The following is a 19,718-nucleotide window of genomic DNA, read 5'->3' on the forward strand; positions in this document are numbered from 1 at the left end:
GTTCACTGCTACTTTTAAGCCATTGAATTTTTAAAAACATTACACTTTTTTTTTTTTTTTTTTTTTTTTTTTAATTTCATGACAGACAGAGAGGCATAGACATAGGCAGAGGGAGAAGCAGGGTTCCTCTAGGGAACCTGATGCAGGACTGGATCACCAGACCCTGGGATCATGCCCTGGGCTGAAGGCAGATGCTCAACCACTGAGCCACCAGGTGTCCCTTAAGCCACTAAACTTTGGGGTAATCTGCAGCAATGGAGCTAGGGTACTTCTCTTTAAAAAATATACTAGCATTAAGAGAAAAGTTGTGGTAGAGAGAAGCACATTAGTAAATCTTAAACTGTAAAGTGCTCTCTAAAATTCAGCCACTGGGGCGCCTAGGTGGCTCAGTCGGTTAAGTGCCTGCCTTCAGCTCAGGTCATGATCCCAGGGTCCTGGGGTTGATTCGCATCAGGATTCTAGCTCAGGGGGGAGCCTGTTTCTCCCTCTCTTTCTGCTCCCCATCCCTCGCTCCTGCTCTAATAAATAAAAAATCTTTATACAATAAAATCCAGCCACAGTTGGCCTTAACTTTTAGTTCTTAACAAGAACCTTCCAGCATTAGGGCCCTTGGACACACTGTTCCCTCAACCTAGACCTATTTTAGATATATCCATCCTCCTTCTTGCTTTGTTCATCAGGCTAATTTCTACTTATCCTTTAGGACTCAGGTTAAATGTCACCAAATTCACTCATGATTCATTCAACACAGTTTTAGTCAAAATCTGGAGCCCTTGGGGAAACTGCAGTGTACAAAGTCCTTACTTACCCTGTAAGAGACTACCATCTACTCAGAGGCTTTCCCAGATTTGTGTATAAGTTCCTCTTTATATACTATTCACTGAACACTCTTCCTTTGTATTCATCAGAGTTTTTTTTTTTTTTTAAGATTATTTATTCGTGAGAGACACAGAAGGAGAGAGAGAGGCAGAGACACAGGCAGAGGGAGAAGCAGGCTCCATGCAGGGAGCCTAATGTGGGACTCGATCCCAGGTCTCCAGGATCACGCCCTGGGCTGAAGGCGGCGCTAAACCGCTGAGCCACCGGGGCTGCCCTCATCAGAGTTAAATTATTTCATGTCTACCATATTACAGGGCAAAAATCACATTTCAATCTTATTTATTGAGGTCTCTCTAATGTCTTGCATGTTACTAAGTATCTGTAGGGGCTCAATAAGTATTTGCTGCTAATGGCCTTCTTAAATTTTGGGCTATTTGTAGCCATGATTATCTCAATAACTAATCTCTTAAAATCTACAAAATATTTGCTATTTATTTGTAAACAGGTTTGGAGAAAATGGCTGAAATTCTAGCAACCAGTTAATGGATTAATGAATATGAATTATAGTCTGTGAGCATGTTAGTAGGGAATGAAAGAAGGATGGCTAAAGTTTTTTTCCTTTTTATTTTTATTTTATTTTTTTTTAATTTTTATTTTTTTTAAATTTTTATTTATTTATGATAGTCACAGAGAGAGAAAGAGAGGCAGAGACACAGGCAGAGAGAAGCAGGCTCCATGCACCGGGAGCCCGACGTGGGAATCGATCCTGGGTCTCCAGGATCGCACCCTAGGCCAAAGGCAGGCGCCAAACCGCTGCGCCACCCAGGGATTCCAGTTTTTTTCCTTTTTAAAAAAAACTTCTAAATGCTTCTGGGGAAATATGTACACAGTCCTGATGAAAGAAAGCATTTAAAATCACAAATCATAATTACTGAAATTAAAATGAATCACATATACAAGGGAAGAAATCAAATATACTAAGTACACTAAATAACTAAACCATCTTACTGAATATTTCTATCAAGTGAGGTTTTAAGTACTTACTGAGTGCTCTTCTGTGCTCTGGGAATATAGTAGTGAACAAAGAGACAAAATCCTACCTTCATGGCGCTTACAATGTAGTTGGGGAAGGAGCCACAGATGGTAAAAGACAAGTCAAATTCAAAGAGAAAATAAAGCAGGGAAGGGAGACGGTATGGGTGTGGGTGTATATGCACACTCAATTTTAGGTAAGTTAGCCATTAAAGGTCTCTGAGAAGGTATAAAGACAAAGGAAGTAAGAGAAAGAACTCTTTTGGAATTATCAAGGTGAAAAGAGTTCCAAGCACAGGGAATAGTTAATAGAAAGGCCCCAAGACTGGCTCTGCAAAGAGGCCATTAAGGCTGAAGTAGTTTAAGTGAGAAGAATGACAGGAGAGGAAGCTAAAAGGACAAATTGTGTAGGATGTAAAGTGTGATGAGAAGCCATTGTATCTTTTTCATTTTAGGGTGATTGGAGGTGGAATCCATTTCCACTGGGGTCTCCTTAAAGTCAGTACAGCTTTCTTCTCTTTAGCAGATCAATTTAACCCCAAAAAAGAAATCTTCACTTTCCTTCCTGAAGGATTTAAGCTTGCCTATCAGCTTTCCTCAGTTCTTCTTGGTTTCCCAGATTCTGTGGCTCTCCCTAGAGTTGTCCTTTGCTGGGTCAGAGATAGAACCTGAGGAATCTAACAATCTCTTAAATTAGCTCTGAAGTAATTCTATTGCTTTTAACCTAACCAAGCATACTGCCACTACAGCAACACAATGTACCAATTCCTGAGCCTTTTAGAAATTTCAGGGTGTGAAATGGGTTGCCTCTTAAAAACCCTCTCAGGAGGCTTAGAATTCCATTTTCTTTGCTTTATTTATTTATTTTTTTAAAATTTTTATTTATTTATGATAGTCACAGAGAGAGAGAGAGAGAGAGAGAGAGAGAGAGAGAGAGGCAGAGACATAGGCAGAGGGAGAAGCAGGCTCCATGCACCCGGAGCCCGACGTGGGATTCGATCCCGGGTCTCCAGGATCGCGCCCTGGGCCAAAGGCAGGCGCTAAACCGCTGCGCCACACAGGGATCCCCATTTTCTTTGCTTTAATCATTCATCAACTTATCCATGCATTTTCTGTCTTCCAAAACTATTTTTTCCCTTGGTTAATAATATTTTTAGACTATATTTAGAAATATTTATATTTAGAAATATTTAGAAATATATATTTAAAAGACTTCATTTATTTATTCGAGAGAGAGAGAGAAAGGCAGAGGGAGAAGCAGACTCCATGCCTGATGCAGGACTCGATCCTGGGACTCCAAGATCACGCCCTGGGCCGAAGGCAGGTGCTCAACCACTGAGACACCCAGGCGTCCCTCTCTATTTCTATTTTCATTCCTTTATTGTCATTCTAGTGAGATTTTGGAAAGGAAGAGAGATAAACGTGTTTATTCTAGTATGTTCAACTAGAAGTCATAATTATTTAAATTAAAAAATGTATTCCTTAAATTATTACATAGTAAAATTAGCTTTTTCTGGTTCTAGGACTTTTAAGCACATGTACAGACTTGTATACCTACCACATCAGGATACTGAACACTTCCATCACCCCAAAGAACTCTCTTGTGTTACCCTCTGCTGTCACAAAGTCCCTCCATCCCTAGTCTTTTCAAAAAGTCCTATACATGGAATTTTAAAGTATATAACCCTTTGAGATTGGCTTCCTCACACTACATAGGACTCTAAGAGTCATCCCTGTTGCTGTATATATCATTAGTGTATTCCTTTTTATTGCTCAGTAGTATTCTACTGTATGGATATACCCTAGGTTGGTTTATCCATTCACTCAATGAAGGACATCTGGGTTGTTTCTACTTTTTGACATGTTTGCAGATTTTTAAAAATAAAATAAAAAAAAAATTGTGGTAAAATACCTGTAACAAAGTTTACCATCTTAAACTCTTTTTAAATGTACAGTTTGGTGGCATTAAATCACTTCACACCATTATGCAACCATCACTACCATCCAGCTCCAGAATTCTTCATTCAGCTAAACTCAAACTCTGAACTCATTAAACAGTAATGCCCCATCTCCCCTTGTTTACAGATTTTTGTGTGAATATGACTTAATATCTTAGAGTGGAACTGCTAGGTCATGTAGTAAGTACATATTTAACTTTATAAGAAAATGTCAAACTGAAAAAAAAAAAAAAAAAAAAAGAAAATATCAAACTGTTCCCAAAGTGGCCATACCATTTGTATTTCCACCAGCAATGTATGAAAGTTCCCAATGCTTTGTATCCAACTATTAATGCAAAAAAATCTATCAGAGATTGCTAGATTACAAAGATGGGAAAAGTTATGAATCAAATTTGCATACATCTTTCTCAAAGCTGATCTAACCTAGCACTTTTTATTCAATGTTTATCTGAAGAAATACCTGAGAGTTCTTTGTATAGAGAAGGAGGAAAAGAAAAAAGTTGTTTAAAAATTCCCAATCTTCTTCCTAAAGATCCCTTTATTGGCTAAGGCACTAGTAATGAAGATCATGAAGATTATTTACTTTCTGCTAAAAAATTTAATATTGAGAGTAATCACAAAACAAAACAAAACAAAACAAAAAACAATGACCTTAAAGCAATGTGTGTGCTTTGCATAATGGTTTTCCTATGATTGGGCAGAATGAAAACTTAAGTTTTAGCTGAGACCTTTATCTGACCTCTGTCATAAAGGACATTTTTCCAATGAAAACTATCACTACCACAAGTACAAAAATCTAGTATCTAATTCATATACAACTAAAATTCATTGTGGAGTAAGAAGAGTACAGTGTTTTCCTATAAAAAGGACTGCAATAAATAGTGTAAAGTGGAAAACAGTAAGTGAGAGAGCAAATTTTCCATCAACAAGACCATATTTTCCTTTTGCTTTTCCATTAAAACAATTTTATAGATTTGTTTTCCCCTACCTTTTCCAGTTCCTTCCAATCATAATTTGTGTTTCCAATAACCATTGCTTGTAGTTCATTTGGCTGGAAGAGCTGAAGGACCTTTCCTCCACAGACCTTATGAAAGCCCGCATGAAAAGCATCAAACAAGGAAGCCACTGATTTATTGAATATGTAATCCACATAAGCATCAACAAACTCCTGCCTAGAAATGAAAAGGCATACATGACATAGAATATAAAAATAATTTTTTAATGGAGAATGTAGTCTTATTATAAGTTTGAGTGCTCCGTACTTTTTGCTACTCATATTTAAAACTGAGAAAATATGAGTAAGATTCTTAAGGGACAAAGTGTTTATGGACAAGTTTATTATTCTTTCTAGACAAAAATCCAGTATAAACTAGTAGGCATGTAGACTTTATCATTCATAGCCTAATGTAAATGAGGTTATTCTGAGGTAAAATGTCATTTCCTAATGGGAAGAATGATGATGCAAATGTCTATCAAAATAATTTTTAAATACTCACAAATTATTGAGATTTATATGCACCATTCCACATGTAGCCCTAAAAAGAATCATCTGTCAAAAAATATCAGGTGATGAAAAAATGAGAGCTCTGGGATTCAGACTAATGAGACAAGTTACAGTCTGTTTCTCCTTGAGTTTCAATGAATCTGAAAAGAAAATTTCTTTTAAGTACCCTCTATGCCCAAGATGCAGCTTGAACTCATGACCCTGAGATTAAGAGTCACATGGTCTACCAACTGAGCAAGCCAGGTATCCCAGCAAAATTCATTTTAAAAACTAAATACCCAAAAGGGTTATTAAGCATTCAAAAGGATAATCATTAAAGATTATAAGCACAGTTTCTTTTCAAAAGTAAGTGCGTATACATATATGTAGCCATATGCACACAAACACTTCTGATGCTTTTTCCTGCCATGATACAAAAGGAAACTGTAATAAAAAAAAAAAAAAAAAAAAAAAAAAGGTTCCTTTATCCAGTAATTAGCACTACAGTTTTATTCATTTTGTTCTGTTAACTACAAACATTTTATGCAGCTATCTGGTCAAATAATAAGAATGGGTACCAGAAAATTTCAGTATTTTATATGTCTGTCTTCCAAATTAAAAAGGATAATTCTATAAGTGAGAATACTGGCAAATTCAGTTATCCATAGGTAATTTTCTTAGCAATTATAAAATAATTCCAAGTGAATTTACATTAAAAAAAAAAAAGGTTAAAGGAAGCCATTGTAATATGAAATTAGGCAGGCCTAAGGAAAAATAAATAACATATGTTATTAGGTTCTGATGAAAAAGCAGCAGATAATTTTGGTATGCATAATTTTATAATTCATTTAACTGGAAAGTGAAATTTATCTGTACAAATGCCTTAAACACAAAAGGCTAAATTGTTTTATATGCTAACATTTTTATCTTCAATACTTTCATTAACTAAGATTGGTAATACAAACATAAAAATTCTTTAAATTATTTCTAAACTAGACTTAAAAAACTAGAGACTTTAAAAGTAGAAAAAAATCCTTCTAAATCACAAAGTTTTTCAAAACCAGTATTTTTTTAAAGAGTTAGATCTAATTTTTTCACATTATTTTAAAAACAGCTTTATTTTTAATGAAATAAGACATATGCACAGTTTAAAATGTCAAATAGTAATATTCCTAACAGCCAACATTTACTGAGCACGTGCATGTGCTAAGTACTATTCTAAGCATCTTAGAATTATTGCCTCATTTAATCCTCAAAATAACCCTATGAAATAGGTACAATTTATCATCCCATTTTACAGAAAAGGAGACTGAGGCATGGAGACATAGACTAATTTACCTACAGTTACACAGTTTCTAAGTAGCAGAACCAGGATTATAACCATTTGGATAAAGTCCCTGAAAACAGCCAATAAGCTAACATTGTCTAAAGAACTGTAACGCAGTAGAAGAGAATGAAGCAGTTCTGTCTTGCAACTTTTCCATTAGAAATTCTTGATATTCGAAGGCAAATACTTAACTTTTTGCTATTTCTTCTGATATTTACCTTCAAACTTTAACAACCTAATTATAGTTATTCCTTAATTTTCAATTTAAAATATAATCTAATAAACTGAGTATTGTGAAAGGTGAGAATTTACATTTTACTTAATTGCCCCACTCTCACTGTCTCCCCAAAAGCTCCCATTATAACAATTTTGGTTCACTATCTGCTGTTAAAATTTTTATGATTATAAATATTATTCAGAATTAAGCTAGAGTATTTTAGTTACCTGCCTTTTCTTAAAAAGAACTTTTGCTAAAAAAAAAAAAAAAAAAGAACCTTTGCTTCCGTAATTTACTACTACATTCCTAACTTCAACAGAAGTGTCAATCTCCTTTAGATTCATTCAACTCCAGGGAGGATCAGTTATATTTTTCTCCTGGAGCCTTCCATCCTCTTGATTTACCCACATTGGTTGCTCTTTCTTGCAGAAGGATTCCTCCTTGCCTCTCTTCTATACTGGATCCTGTTTTTTTGAATCTCATGTCTTTCTCTTTCTTAATTTAATTTCCTTGTTTAGTAGAACACATCCTTTAACTTCCTGAGAAAACTGCACTGGAAGTAGATTTCTCTGAGATTCTGGATGTATGAAGATGTTTTTACATACACTCACATACTTGATAATTTTGATATAGAATTCTAAGTTAAAAAAATATTTTTTTTCCCCAGATTTTGATCTCCTGTCTTCAATGTCATTCTTTAGAAGTTTGACGTTATTTGATTCTTAATTCTTTGTACATGGTGCGCTTTTTTACCCTGAGATTCTGAAAATCCTATTTTGCCTTGGTATTTTTTGTTTGTTTTTTTACTTTCCATTCTCTCAATTTTAAAGGCATGTCTTTTAAGGCATATTACTCAATTCTGGCAAGTTTTTTTGTACCATTTCTTCAACAATTTTCTCAGGGAATTTTTTTCAGTTTTTAATTGAAATTTTTTAATTGAATTTTTGAAGTTTAAGTGAATAATTTTTAATCCATATAGATGAGAATACTGTTTTCAGTTTCTTTTGAAGTTTTGTTCTTCATCCTGCATCATTTCTCTTTTCTTACCATTCTTTTCAACTGTTTTGGTTTTTCCTTAATTGGTATCAATTTTTGGCTATCCATTCATATATAAAAGTAAGGCAGTTTATCCAAAGAATCCTTCAGTACACAGCGTCAAGGACCTGGAGCTGTAGATTCATTCTACTTGTTTTCAGCTCTGCCTCTTACCCCCAGCTGTGCCTAACTGTACTCAAATCCAATATGGTCTCCTCACCCACTCCCCAACATATCCAAAGTCCCTTCAGTTCAATCTCCCCAGAAGATAAATTTCCAATCTTCTGCCCAGGTCAGAACGGAGAAATTGCCAGAGTACTACGTTAATTAAAATGGGTTTCTAACTGCTTTGAAAACAGAAATCTTTCTGTTTCCAGCATTCCCCTACGCCCCATACACTTTTTTTTTTTTAGCCCCATTTAGCCCCATACACTTCTAACGTTTTTTATTCTCAATACCCCAAGCTTTTGTTCACCAGTATAAACTGGCTGCTTTCTTGGCTCCTCCCAGTCCATCTTATGTTGCTGCTGTCTCTGGTTAAAGTTAGTTACCCTGTTTTCTAGTTTCCAAAAATGTGTTTGCTGTTCTCCCCTTTTCCTTCTCTGTGTTTTGCTTATGATCTTTTTGTCCCAAACTTTAGTAATGTCTTAAAGAGATTTCAGAAGCAAAAGGCAGTTACTTCCTTACTAACCATTCAAAAAGTAAGTTTTATCTGAGTAAAAATTTAAGGCTATGACAGGATTCTATATACAGAAGAAAAATGCCTACGGAATCTTATTACTACCACTGATGCTGCTATAATTCACTTACCGATTTTGTTTGTTAACAGCTGTGTCTGCACCATTTAGAACCAGCTCTTTCACTTCTGTTGCACCAAAGTTTTCAACTGTGATCTATTAATTTAAATTTTTAAAAAAAGTCAATGTCAGACTCAAAACTTCTTAGATTTTAATAACCTGTTATTATATTCTACCTTTCTCTCATTAAATATAAGAATAAAGTTGAGGTAAAATTCTGCTACTATCATAAGCTTATCTGTGAATTCTGCGTAAGACTACAACTAGAAATTTTCATCCTCTGTAGTTAGTCCTACCGTGACTAATTACAAACCAAGTGTTTAGTTAGTTAAGATCAAGAAAGTATTTATCATGTGTAAAACTTTAGAACAATCACTACAGGAGTAAAATATTAGAAATAATGTTTTCATTATACGCATGACAGAATCAAGTGTCAAATGTATGCAGTCCAGACCAGCTACACATTCTTCTCACATGACAGCTACTCCTGTGTTCCTAATACCTGCCTTGTTTGCATTCTTGATCACAGGTGGTTTTTCAAAGTTTGCTATTAATTGGATTTATAAAGACAGTCAATTATTTTGAAACATTTTCTTTCCCTTACTGGTCTAATTTTCCTATTAATATTACCATTCCCACCTTTTATCTTTTCTCTTTCTATCCCCTCTTTTTGGAATATTACCCTCTTCTATTAAAACTTTTTTTGGTACCAGCTATTTATAAAACATCGCGGTGGCATTGGGATGGCAAGAGATGAATAAATCCCCTGCTGTGGAATTCACCATCTAGTTAAGGAGGAGAAATGTGTTATGTAAACAACTTCTTATAATAAAATAAATGCTGTAATAGAGACATGAACAAAATGCTATCAGACCACAGAAAAAACCCACTGATTTCTAAGCGGAGGAAGTATGAAAGACCTTGAGGAAGAAATGTCATTTGAAAAGCACCTAGAAAGATGAATAGGGCTCTCAAAAGATTGACCAGGGATTTCTGACTGAGCAAAGAGATTGGATAGGATTGATATGAGAGTAAATATCAACTTCTGAAAATGTATGGCCCTAAAAAACAGGAAGCTAAGGTATGAAAGAATACTGTGTGTCATGATAAAATTTGGTATGATTGGCGGGATGCAACATAAGTCAGAAAGAAAGTCAGATTACATATGTCCTTGAGGCCCATTCTAGAGCTATTACTATGCAAGCATTAAAGAGCCACTGAAAATTTTCGGGAGAGAAATGGTAGTGGGAAGGAATGTTTAAATTACCATTAATATATTAAGCATTCATAAACTTGGTGATTGATAAATTAGAAATTATATTGCTTGGAACCCAATGTTTCAGTCCGTTGAGATAATCAATAAAGATTAAAAAATAATTGGTATCATTAAAAGTGAAATTGAAGAATCAAATCATTAAAACCAACCATTCAGTTGAACAAGGGAACTCAAAATTTCATAGTAAATAGAAAAAAGCCAAAGGGGATGTTTTTTCTTGAAAAAAAAAAATTAAAAAAAATTAAAATAAACTCAATTATTTCATCTTAAATCTACCAAATTTTCTTACAACTGTACTATGTGCCAATTCTTAAAATGATCAAAAATGGCTAAACTTTTTTTGCAGGGGCATGTAATTCTTTTGGCAAACTGTGGGATAGCAGAATATGGTTATCTGTCAGATTTGATCACAAGATCATAAAGAGGACTATTTGAGGGGAAAGCAAACAAATACAAAAGTTTTTGAAAAGAAAACCAAAGATTTTTATCATTTTCCCAAGAGTCTAATTTATAATATTCAAATCTTTCCATTCTGAAGTGTCTTCTTATAATCCTTGCTGATTTTCTCTTCTTTGCCAACTGTCTACTTTTGCCAGATCCTGGTTTCTCAATGGCTTTGCACATGGATGGGTAAGTTATTCAACATCCCCTTTCAAAGAATTAACAAAATTCTGTATTTCTGACAAGATTTGCAATTTCATTTTCCAAATAACATTCCAACATATTTGCATTTGACTGTAGTATGTCATTTCAAAAGTAAGATAAATGGGCAAGGATAAATAGTAGTATGAAGCAGAAAGACATGTCTGAGTAGGAATTAATCTTTTAAGTGGCAAGTTCATTACTGAATATTCTAGAGTCCAGTAACCTTTGCTTCTCTAAACATTCTTATAATTGCAGACTCAAAAAAACAAATACTTGAATAAAGAGGTCTTCTTGTATTTGTAAAGGATCTTTAGCATAATAATAGAGCACTAGGCTTTGAAGCCACAGACCTGGATATACATATTATTTCTCACATGTAATGATTGTTTTTTCAGTTTTCTTCATCTATAAAATAAGGATAATAATACTAATCTCATAGGACTATTATGAGGATTAAATGAAATAATGTACGTACTGTGACTAGAATATAGTTAATGCTCAATAAATGTTAGCAAAAGGGTTAAAAATTCCACCCATCAAAATAAAACAAAAACCATAAGGCACAGCTGTTAAGTAAAAGGGATGATAAGCAATCAGGCTATTCTGTCTTTCCATCTTACCGTAAAATTAAGACAAAATGTTTCCTCAACATCATCTTCTGGATAATCCAGTAATTGCTGCATGCTTCTGCAAAACAATATACATGTTTCTTTGAGGTAAAACATTGTTGGTATTTTGACTATTTTGGTTACAAATAAATGTATTTCTCATTCATTCTTGATAAAATCCTTATTAATCTGTACTTTTATATTTGTTTCAGAATGGCAGATGTACAATGAGCAATTGTACAACAGTTAATGAACAATTATGAAGAAAAAAATCACTCTAAGGTTTTTCTCTCTTCTGAATACAAAAGGCATGTATCCATCCATTTTCAACATTTGTTCTTACTTATATACAGTTTTAAAAAAAATATATATATATACAGTTTTTATTCCATTTAATGTAACAAATAAAAAGAAACTTTACATATTCCATCTAGGAATGAAGATAATCAGAAGTCCAAATGAATAAATTAACTACTTTCAGGAAACATTATCTCTGTAAGTTTATTATCCAATATTTGCAAAATATTCTTAAATTACTAAAAATTTAGCAAATGGTTCTATACATAGAAGTCTTTTAGTAGAGAATTTTGGATCTGAGTGACACAAAGAATTCTCCAATATCAGAACAGCATTTTGTTTATTTTGGAAATACAAAAAGAACAAAATACAATTATTCCTAAAAGGAAAGCTTTCTGTACCTTTTCCATTCCCTATTACCTAAACCCTTGTCACTTTTTATTACTAACCTCCCAACATCAGGCACTAGTTCCTTCAAATCATCCAAGGATGGCTTCTTTTTCAGCAGTTTCTTATATAAAGCCAAAGGAAAGTGGAGGTCCACAATAGTAAAATTATAAATTGCTAATCCACAGATAACACCAATCAAATGAAACAAATCACTGTCTTCAAATGTCTAAAAGTAAAAGACGACGACTTGTTAAAATAATAAATTTTTCTGATGACAAAAACACATACTTGTAGTAGAAAATTTTGAAGACACAGAAAAAAGTAATGAATAACAAGAAAAAAGCCCATTCTCAATCACATCTCCCTGGGATAATATCACTATTAGTATTTCTGCACAGTCCCATCTAATATATTTTCTAAGACAAAATTAAGACCTAGCTAAAAATGTATAACTTCACAAGTAGCTTTTTTTCCCCTGGAAATACAAGCATTTCCACATCATTAAGCATTAAATTAATAAATGAAATGACTACTAGAACATTTAATCTGATTTAAATAATTATACACACTCAAAATTTGGAAAACAAAAAGCATAAAGAAAAATGAATGCCTGTAATGCAATTACTTAGAAACGATTTAAAAAGTATTTTTATGTACTTCTATCCACTGTAAGTTCAAAAAATAATTTAAAAACATTATATAATGTTAAGGTTTTCTTTTTCTAATCGTATTTTCTTGAGTCATTAAATATTATTCTAGAACATGATTTTTATTTATGTAATTTTACTTTTTTATTTTTTAAGATATGCTCCACAGCCTGCAATGGAGCCCAATGCGGGGTTTGAACTCAGGACCCTGAGATCAAGACCTGAGCGAGATTAAGAGTTGGATGCTCAACTGCGCTACCCAGCGGCCCCATAGAACATGATTTTTAATGGTTGCAGATCACTCATATAAAAGTACCAAGGTCTGCTAAATTAGCTATTTTACTATAGTTGGACATTTATATTATTAAAACACTGAAAATCACAATGCTTATTTCCCTCTATCTTTAGAAAAGAAATATATGGTCAGGGCAGCCTGGGTGGCTCAGCGGTTTGGCCCTTGCCTTTGGCCCAGGGCGTGATCCTGGAGACCCCGGATAGAGTCCCCCATTGGGCTCCCTGCATGGGGCCTGCTTCTCTCTCTGCCCGTGTCTCTGTGCCTCCCTCTCTCTTTGTATGTCTCTCATGAATAAATAAATAAAATCTTAAAAAAAAAAAAAAAGAAATATATGGTCATGGCAAATTCAGTGAGCATGATAGTTAAGAGGAAAACTTTTTTTTTTTGGTCAGATTTGAGCCTCCAGACCTGGTTCTTTCACTATCTAGCCTCAGTGTTTTTGTTTTGTAGGATTTTGTTTCAGAGAGAGTGAGCAAGAGAGAGTGCACAGGTGGTAGGAGGAGCAGAGGGAGAGGGAGAAGCAGACTTCCCAATGAGGAAGGAGCCTGATGTGGGGCTCCATCCCAGGACCCTGAAACCATGACCTGAGCTGAAGGCAGATGCTTATTGAACTGAGCCACCCAGGTGCCCCATAACTTCAGTGTTTTTAAAGATATAAACAGTATCTCAGGGTATCTGGGTGGCTCAGTCTGTTAAATGTCTGCTTTCAGCTCAGATCATAATCCCGGAGTCCCAAAACTGAGCCCTGCCTCAGGCTGCCTGCTCAGTAGGGAATGTGCTTCTCCCTCTCCTTCTGCTCCTTTCCCAACTCTCTCTCTCTCTCTCTCTCTCACAAATAAAATCTTTTAAAAAACCCCAGTATTTATCTCATAAGATTGTTGTAGCCTAGTTCCTGCAGCATATAGTAAAGGCACAATACATGTTAGTTATTTCAACTAGCTAATAATATTCAAAATAAGATGGTATCATTTCTTCATATCTATATCTATATATGTTTTTAAAGATTCTATTTATTCATTTATTTTAGAGAGTGAGCAAGCATGCACGAGTGGGTGCATGTGCAAGCAGGGGGAGGGGCAGAGGTGCAGGGAGAGGGAGAGAATCTCAAGCAGACTCAGCACTGAGCATGGAGCCCCAAGTGGAGCTGATTCTCAACAATCCTGAGTTCATGACCTGAGTCAAAACCAAGAGTTGGATGCTTAGCAGACTGAGCCACCCAGGGCACCCCACCATTTCTGCATATATTTTTGCCCACAGTTCGGAATATTTGCTTAGGATAAATTCTACTTTGTAAGACTTTCCAAGTCAAATGACAGTTAAGCATACCCCCAAACTGTTTCTGTTCACACCTACTCCAATTTATACTGCCATTTGTAGTCCAGGAAAATGTGTATCTCTCCACATTTATACACACATTTGAAATGTGTGTATACAAACAAACACACATTTCTGAGTTAAGAAATGAAAACTTGGGGCACCTGGGTGGCTCAGTCAGTTAAGTGCCAGACTGTTAATTTCAGTTCAGGTCATAATCTCAGTGTTGTAAGATCAACCTCCCTGTCAGGCTCCATGCTAGGTGGGGAGACTGCTTAAGATCCTCTCTTCCTCTCTCTGCCCTTTCCTGCTCCCCTTCCCTTTCTCTCTCTCTCTCTCCCTCTCTTAAAAAAAATATATGAAAAGAAAACTTGTTTTGGCATGTATTTCTATTAATGATACTGAAAATCAGGGATTTGTGTATATTTGTAAATTCCTCGTTGTATTCTTGGCCCATTTATCTTTCGGAGGCTAGTGTTTTCTTTCTTTTTTTTTTGGGGGGGGCAAAAAGAGGATTTTATTAAAGGATGGGGACACAATCTGTGGGCAGAAAGAGCTGCTGCCCCTAGTGTTTTCTTATATATTTACATTTGAATTCTTTATATACCAGGAGTATTACTCTGTCATATTTGTTACATATATCCCAGTCTGCTATACACTTTTTAATAATCTTTTTTTTTTTTACTTTTTAATAGTCTTAAGTTACGTATAAATGTCACATCTTCCCCCAGGGGTGAAATTAATCTTTTTCCTCTATGATGTCCTATACTGTAAGTTTAGAAAGTCCTTCTTAAATAGGAAGGACTGAAAAATGTGTTAATCTCTCCTCCTCCTGAAATTCCTATAAGAATAAAGGAATAAAAATAACATAAACCCACAAGAAAAGAGAATAGGGGATAGTTTTAATATCACTAAAGAGATGTTGATATTTTAAAATATGAAAAGTAGATGGATACTGGTAATTGATTCAATTCAGTATGGCAGAAGAAACTGAAACAGCAATTTGTTAAGAGAAAAGCCAATGAAAAACAAGCTAATTTGTACTTAAGGCTCAGGAACTGGAAGTACTAAAAAAATACCTTTATAGTTAAGTAGACCAGCTAGCTCAGTTGGTAAAATGTAAGACTCTGAAGTCAGAGGTACTCAAGTAGGGTTGAAGATACAATGGGTGGTGACAAGTCCCTTGCTCTTCTGGAAAGGATGAGCCAAAGTGGCTCTGGATTCTGAGACAGGTGATACATAGAAGCAAGGGTATCAAAGAGTTCAAGGGGATTAATAAGAGATACAGTTATAAGTCACAGGGATATAAAAAACTATAGCAGAGGGAATATAGTCAATTTTATTTTAATAACTTTGTATGGTGACAGATGGTAACTACACTTATCATGGTGAGCAAGTACTGTATATCATGCTAAATCACTGTTATATACCTGAAACTAATATAATTTGAAGGTCAACTATACTTCAAAAACAATTTAAAAACTTAAGTGCCTGCGTGACTTGGTTGCTTAAGGGTCTGCCTTTGGCTCAAGTCACGATCTCAGGGTGTTGGGATCGAGCGCCACATGGGGCTCTTCCAGGAGTCTGCCTCTCCTCTTCCCTCTGCCCCTCCCCTTCACTTGTTCTCTTTCTCTCAAATAATAAATAAAATCTTAAAAAAAAAAAAAAAACTTAAAGTGTAAAATACACACACAAAAAGAGGATTAAATGAGGGTATGTATAAGTTAACAATGAGAATCCTAGCTTCCCTTTCCAGGGTTCAGAACAGTACTAAAGCACTGGCAGCCAACCAAAGAGTAAAAAAACTACACATGCTGACAATTGAGGGTTCCCCCTTGAAATGTCTCTACCTAATCACTCTATGAATGGGGTCTATAAATCATAAATATGTATGGCCAGGGGATCCTGGGTAGCTGAGTCAGTTAAGTGTCTGACTCTTGATCTTAAGGGTTGTGAGTTTACCATGTTGGGTTCCATGCTGAGCATGGCATCTACTTGGGGAAAAAAAAGAAAAAAAGGTGTATGACCCAAAGAGTAGCTTTTAGTGTCATGTTCTTTTTTTTTTTTTAAAGATTTTATTTATTTATTTATGAGAGACACACAGAGAGAGAGAGAGAGAGAGAGAGAGAGAGAGGCAGAGACACAGGCAGAGGGAGAAGCAGGCTCCATGCAGGGAGCCCGACGTAGGACTCGATCCAAGGTCTCCAGGACCACACCCCAGGCTGAAGGCGGCACTAAACTGCTGAGCCACGGGGCTGCCCTAGTGTCATGTTCTTAAATGTGAATAAAAAGCCAAGGATCAAAAGAAAAAGACAAAAGAAAAGAAACCTGGAGGAATAACTGGTACTATGGAGAAAAAATTCTGTCAACAAAAAAAGTGTCCAGTATTCACCAAAAATTTATGAGGCATGCAAAAAAAGAATATGGTCCATTCATAAGAAAAAAGTCATATAAATTGTTAGGTCTCATCTAGTAAATCCAGACACTGGATTTACTAGATAAGACTTAATTTTTTTTAAAGATTTTATTTATTTATTTATTTTTTGGGGGGGGGTAAGCACAAGAAGGAGGGAATGGCAGAGGGAGAAGAAGCAGGCTCCCCATTGAGCAGGGAGCCCAATGTGGGGCTCAATCGTAGGGCCCCGGGATCATGATCTGAGCCAAAGGTAGACATTTAACCAACAAAACCACAAAGGCACCCTAGTGAAGACTTCAAATCAAGTGTTTTGTTTTGTTTTAAAGATTTTATTTATTTATTTATTCATGAGAGACACACAGAGAGCGGCAGAGACACAGGCAGAGGGAGAAGCAGGCTCCATGCAGGGAGCCTGACATGGGACTCGATTCCGGGTCTCCAGGATCATGCCCTGGGCTGAATGTGGCACTAAACCACTGAGCCACTCGGGCTGCCCTCAAATCAACTGTTTTAAATAGGCTCAAATAGCTAAAGGAAACTATGGGCGCAGGAGGTGCGGGGAGAGAACAGAATAACAATGTCTCATCAAAAAGAGAATATCAATAAAGAAATAGAAATTATGGAAAAGCAGCAAGCCAAAATTCTGGAAAAGTACAATAACTGAAACAAAAAATTCAGTATAAGGGTATAAGAAATTTGAGCCGCCAGAAAAGAGAACCAACAAACTTGAAGATAGGTCAACTGAGATCATCTACTTTGTGGGACAGCAGTAAGAAAAAAGAATGAAGAAATACAAAGAGGGGGGCACCTGGTTGGCTCAGTGGTTGAGTGTCTCTGCCTCTCTGTGTCTCTTTCATGAAAAAATAAATAATCTTAAAAAAAAAGAAATATGAATAAGTTCCTACAAGACCTATGGGACACCATCAAGTGTACAATCATACAAACAGCAGAGTCCCACAAGGAGAGGAGACATAAAGAATATTTGAAGAAATGTTTGAAAACTTCCTAAATTTGACAAGAGACATAAATCTTACATCCAAGGAGCTCAATAAACTTCATTTATGACATACCTGGGATCCATATTCAGGCACATTTTAATCTAAGTGTTGAAAGTCAATTATAAAGAGTATTGAAAGCAGCAAAAGAGAAGCAACTCATCACATAGTAAGGATCCTCAATGAGACTAACAGTTAATTTCTAATTAGAAACTATCTGTGCCAAAAGGCAGTAGGATGACATATTTAAAGGGCTGAAAGAAAAAAACTGTCAAACAAGAATTTTACATTCAGGAAATCTCAGAAAAAGAAAAACTGAGAGTTTGTTGCTACTAAACCTTCCTTATAAGAAATGCTAAAGTCCATCAGCTGAAAGGAAAGGATGCTACACAGTAACTCAAAGTCATAGAAATAAAGGAACTCTGTGAAAGGTAGCTACATATAAAAGTTAAAATTATTGTATTTGATTTGTAATCTTTCTCTTTAAATGGTTTAAAACTGGGATCCCTGGGTGGCGCAGCGGTTTGGTGCCTGCCTTTGGCCCAGGGCACGATCCTGGAGACCCGGGATCGAATCCCACGTCGGGCTCCCGGTGCATGGAGCCTGCTTCTCCCTCTGCCTGTGTCTCTGCCTCTCTCTCTCTCTCTGTGTGACTATCATAAATAAAAAATTAAAAGAAGATTTAAAAAAAAAATAAATGGTTTAAAACTCAAATGCATAAAATAATTCTAAATCTGCATTAATGGGCACGCAATGTATAAAGCTGTAAGGTGTGACAATAACAAAGAGAAAGGAACAGAGCTGTTCTAGGAGCAAAGTTTCAGTATATTACTGAAGCTGGTACTGATTCAAACTAGACTTGGAATTGTAACCCTCAGAGCATCAACTAAAGAAATTATATATATGTGTGTGTGTATATATATTTTTTTGAAATGAGAAAGGAATCAAAACAATATACTAGACCAAAAAAATCAACTAAACCCCCAAAAAGGTGGCAATTAGGAGGAAGATATATGACTTACAGAAAACAAACAGTAAAATGGCAGAAGTGCTTCCTTATTAATAATAGCTTAAGGGGCACCTGTGTGGCTCAGTTGCTTAAGTGTCTGCCTTTGGCTCAGGTCATGATCCCAGAGTCCTGGGATTGAGCCCTGCATTGGGCTCCATGCTCAGCAAGGAGTCTGCTTTCTTTCTTCTCTTCTCCTTGCTTTCTCTCTCAAATAAATAAAATCTTAATATAATGTTCAATAGGTCAGGTGTATTCAATACATGTAGAGTTATAAAATTTCCAACTTACAATGGGTTTATTGGAACATAACCCCATTGTAAGTCTAGGAAGATTTATATATGCTGTCTACATTTATATATGCTAAATCCAAAAAGATACTAGATTGAAAGTCAAAGTTTGAAAAATGATATGCCATGTAAATAATAACCAAAGAGAGCTGAGCGGCTATACTAATATCAGGCAAAATAGACTTTAAATCAAAAACATCAATTCATCAATAAGATATAACCTTTACAAAACATCTAGATACCTCACAATATAATATCAACACAGATCAAGTAAAAACTGATACAACTAAGGGGAGAAATACAGCTCTAAAATAACAGTTGGAAGCTTTAATATCCCACTCATAGTAACAGATACAACTATCACACAGAAGATCACTAAGGAAATAGAGAACTTGAACACTACTATAAGATAACCAGATCTAACAGATAGCTACAGAACATTCCATTCCACAACAGAATACATTCTTCTCAAGTGCATATGGAACATTTTCCAGGAGATACCTTATGTTAGGTCAAAAACTAAGCCTTAGTAAGTTTAAAAGACTAAAATCATTAAAAAAAAAAATTTTCAGACCACAATGGAATGAAATTAGAAATCAACAACAGAAGGAAATATAGAGACAGGGTGCCTGGCTGGCTCATTTGGTGGAGTGTGCAACTCTTAATCCTGGAGTTGGAGGTTGGAGTCCCACACGGGTTGTAGAGATTACTTAAAAATAAAATCTTAAAAAAAAAAAGGAAATACAGAGATTTCAAAGATGTGAAAATTAACACACTCTTAAACAACCAATGTGTCAAAGGAGGTATCACAATATAAAAACTTATAGGATACAGGAAAAGCAGTATTCATAGGGAAATATATAGTCATATA

The 19,718-nt window shown here is 35.4% G+C and overlaps 1 protein-coding gene across 17 annotated transcripts in view; it reads right to left on the minus strand.

Annotated features, from left to right (window-relative positions):
- Positions 1-19,718, minus strand: part of HERC4 (HECT and RLD domain containing E3 ubiquitin protein ligase 4) — a 132,919-nt gene that overhangs the window by 3,462 nt on the left and 109,739 nt on the right. For all 17 annotated transcript variants that reach the window (XM_072823286.1, XM_072823287.1, XM_072823281.1 and 14 more), the window contains 4 exons: positions 11,944-12,110; positions 11,210-11,276; positions 8,682-8,764; positions 4,798-4,981 (listed from right to left, as the gene is read on the minus strand). In XM_072823286.1, the coding sequence (XP_072679387.1) occupies positions 4,798-4,981; positions 8,682-8,764; positions 11,210-11,276; positions 11,944-12,110 (501 nt within the window). Of the gene's footprint in view, positions 1-4,797; positions 4,982-8,681; positions 8,765-11,209; positions 11,277-11,943; positions 12,111-19,718 lie in introns of those variants that run through there.

Source organism: Canis lupus, chromosome 4, assembly GCF_048164855.1.
Source record: "Canis lupus baileyi chromosome 4, mCanLup2.hap1, whole genome shotgun sequence".
Classification (NCBI taxonomy): domain Eukaryota; kingdom Metazoa; phylum Chordata; class Mammalia; order Carnivora; family Canidae; genus Canis; species Canis lupus.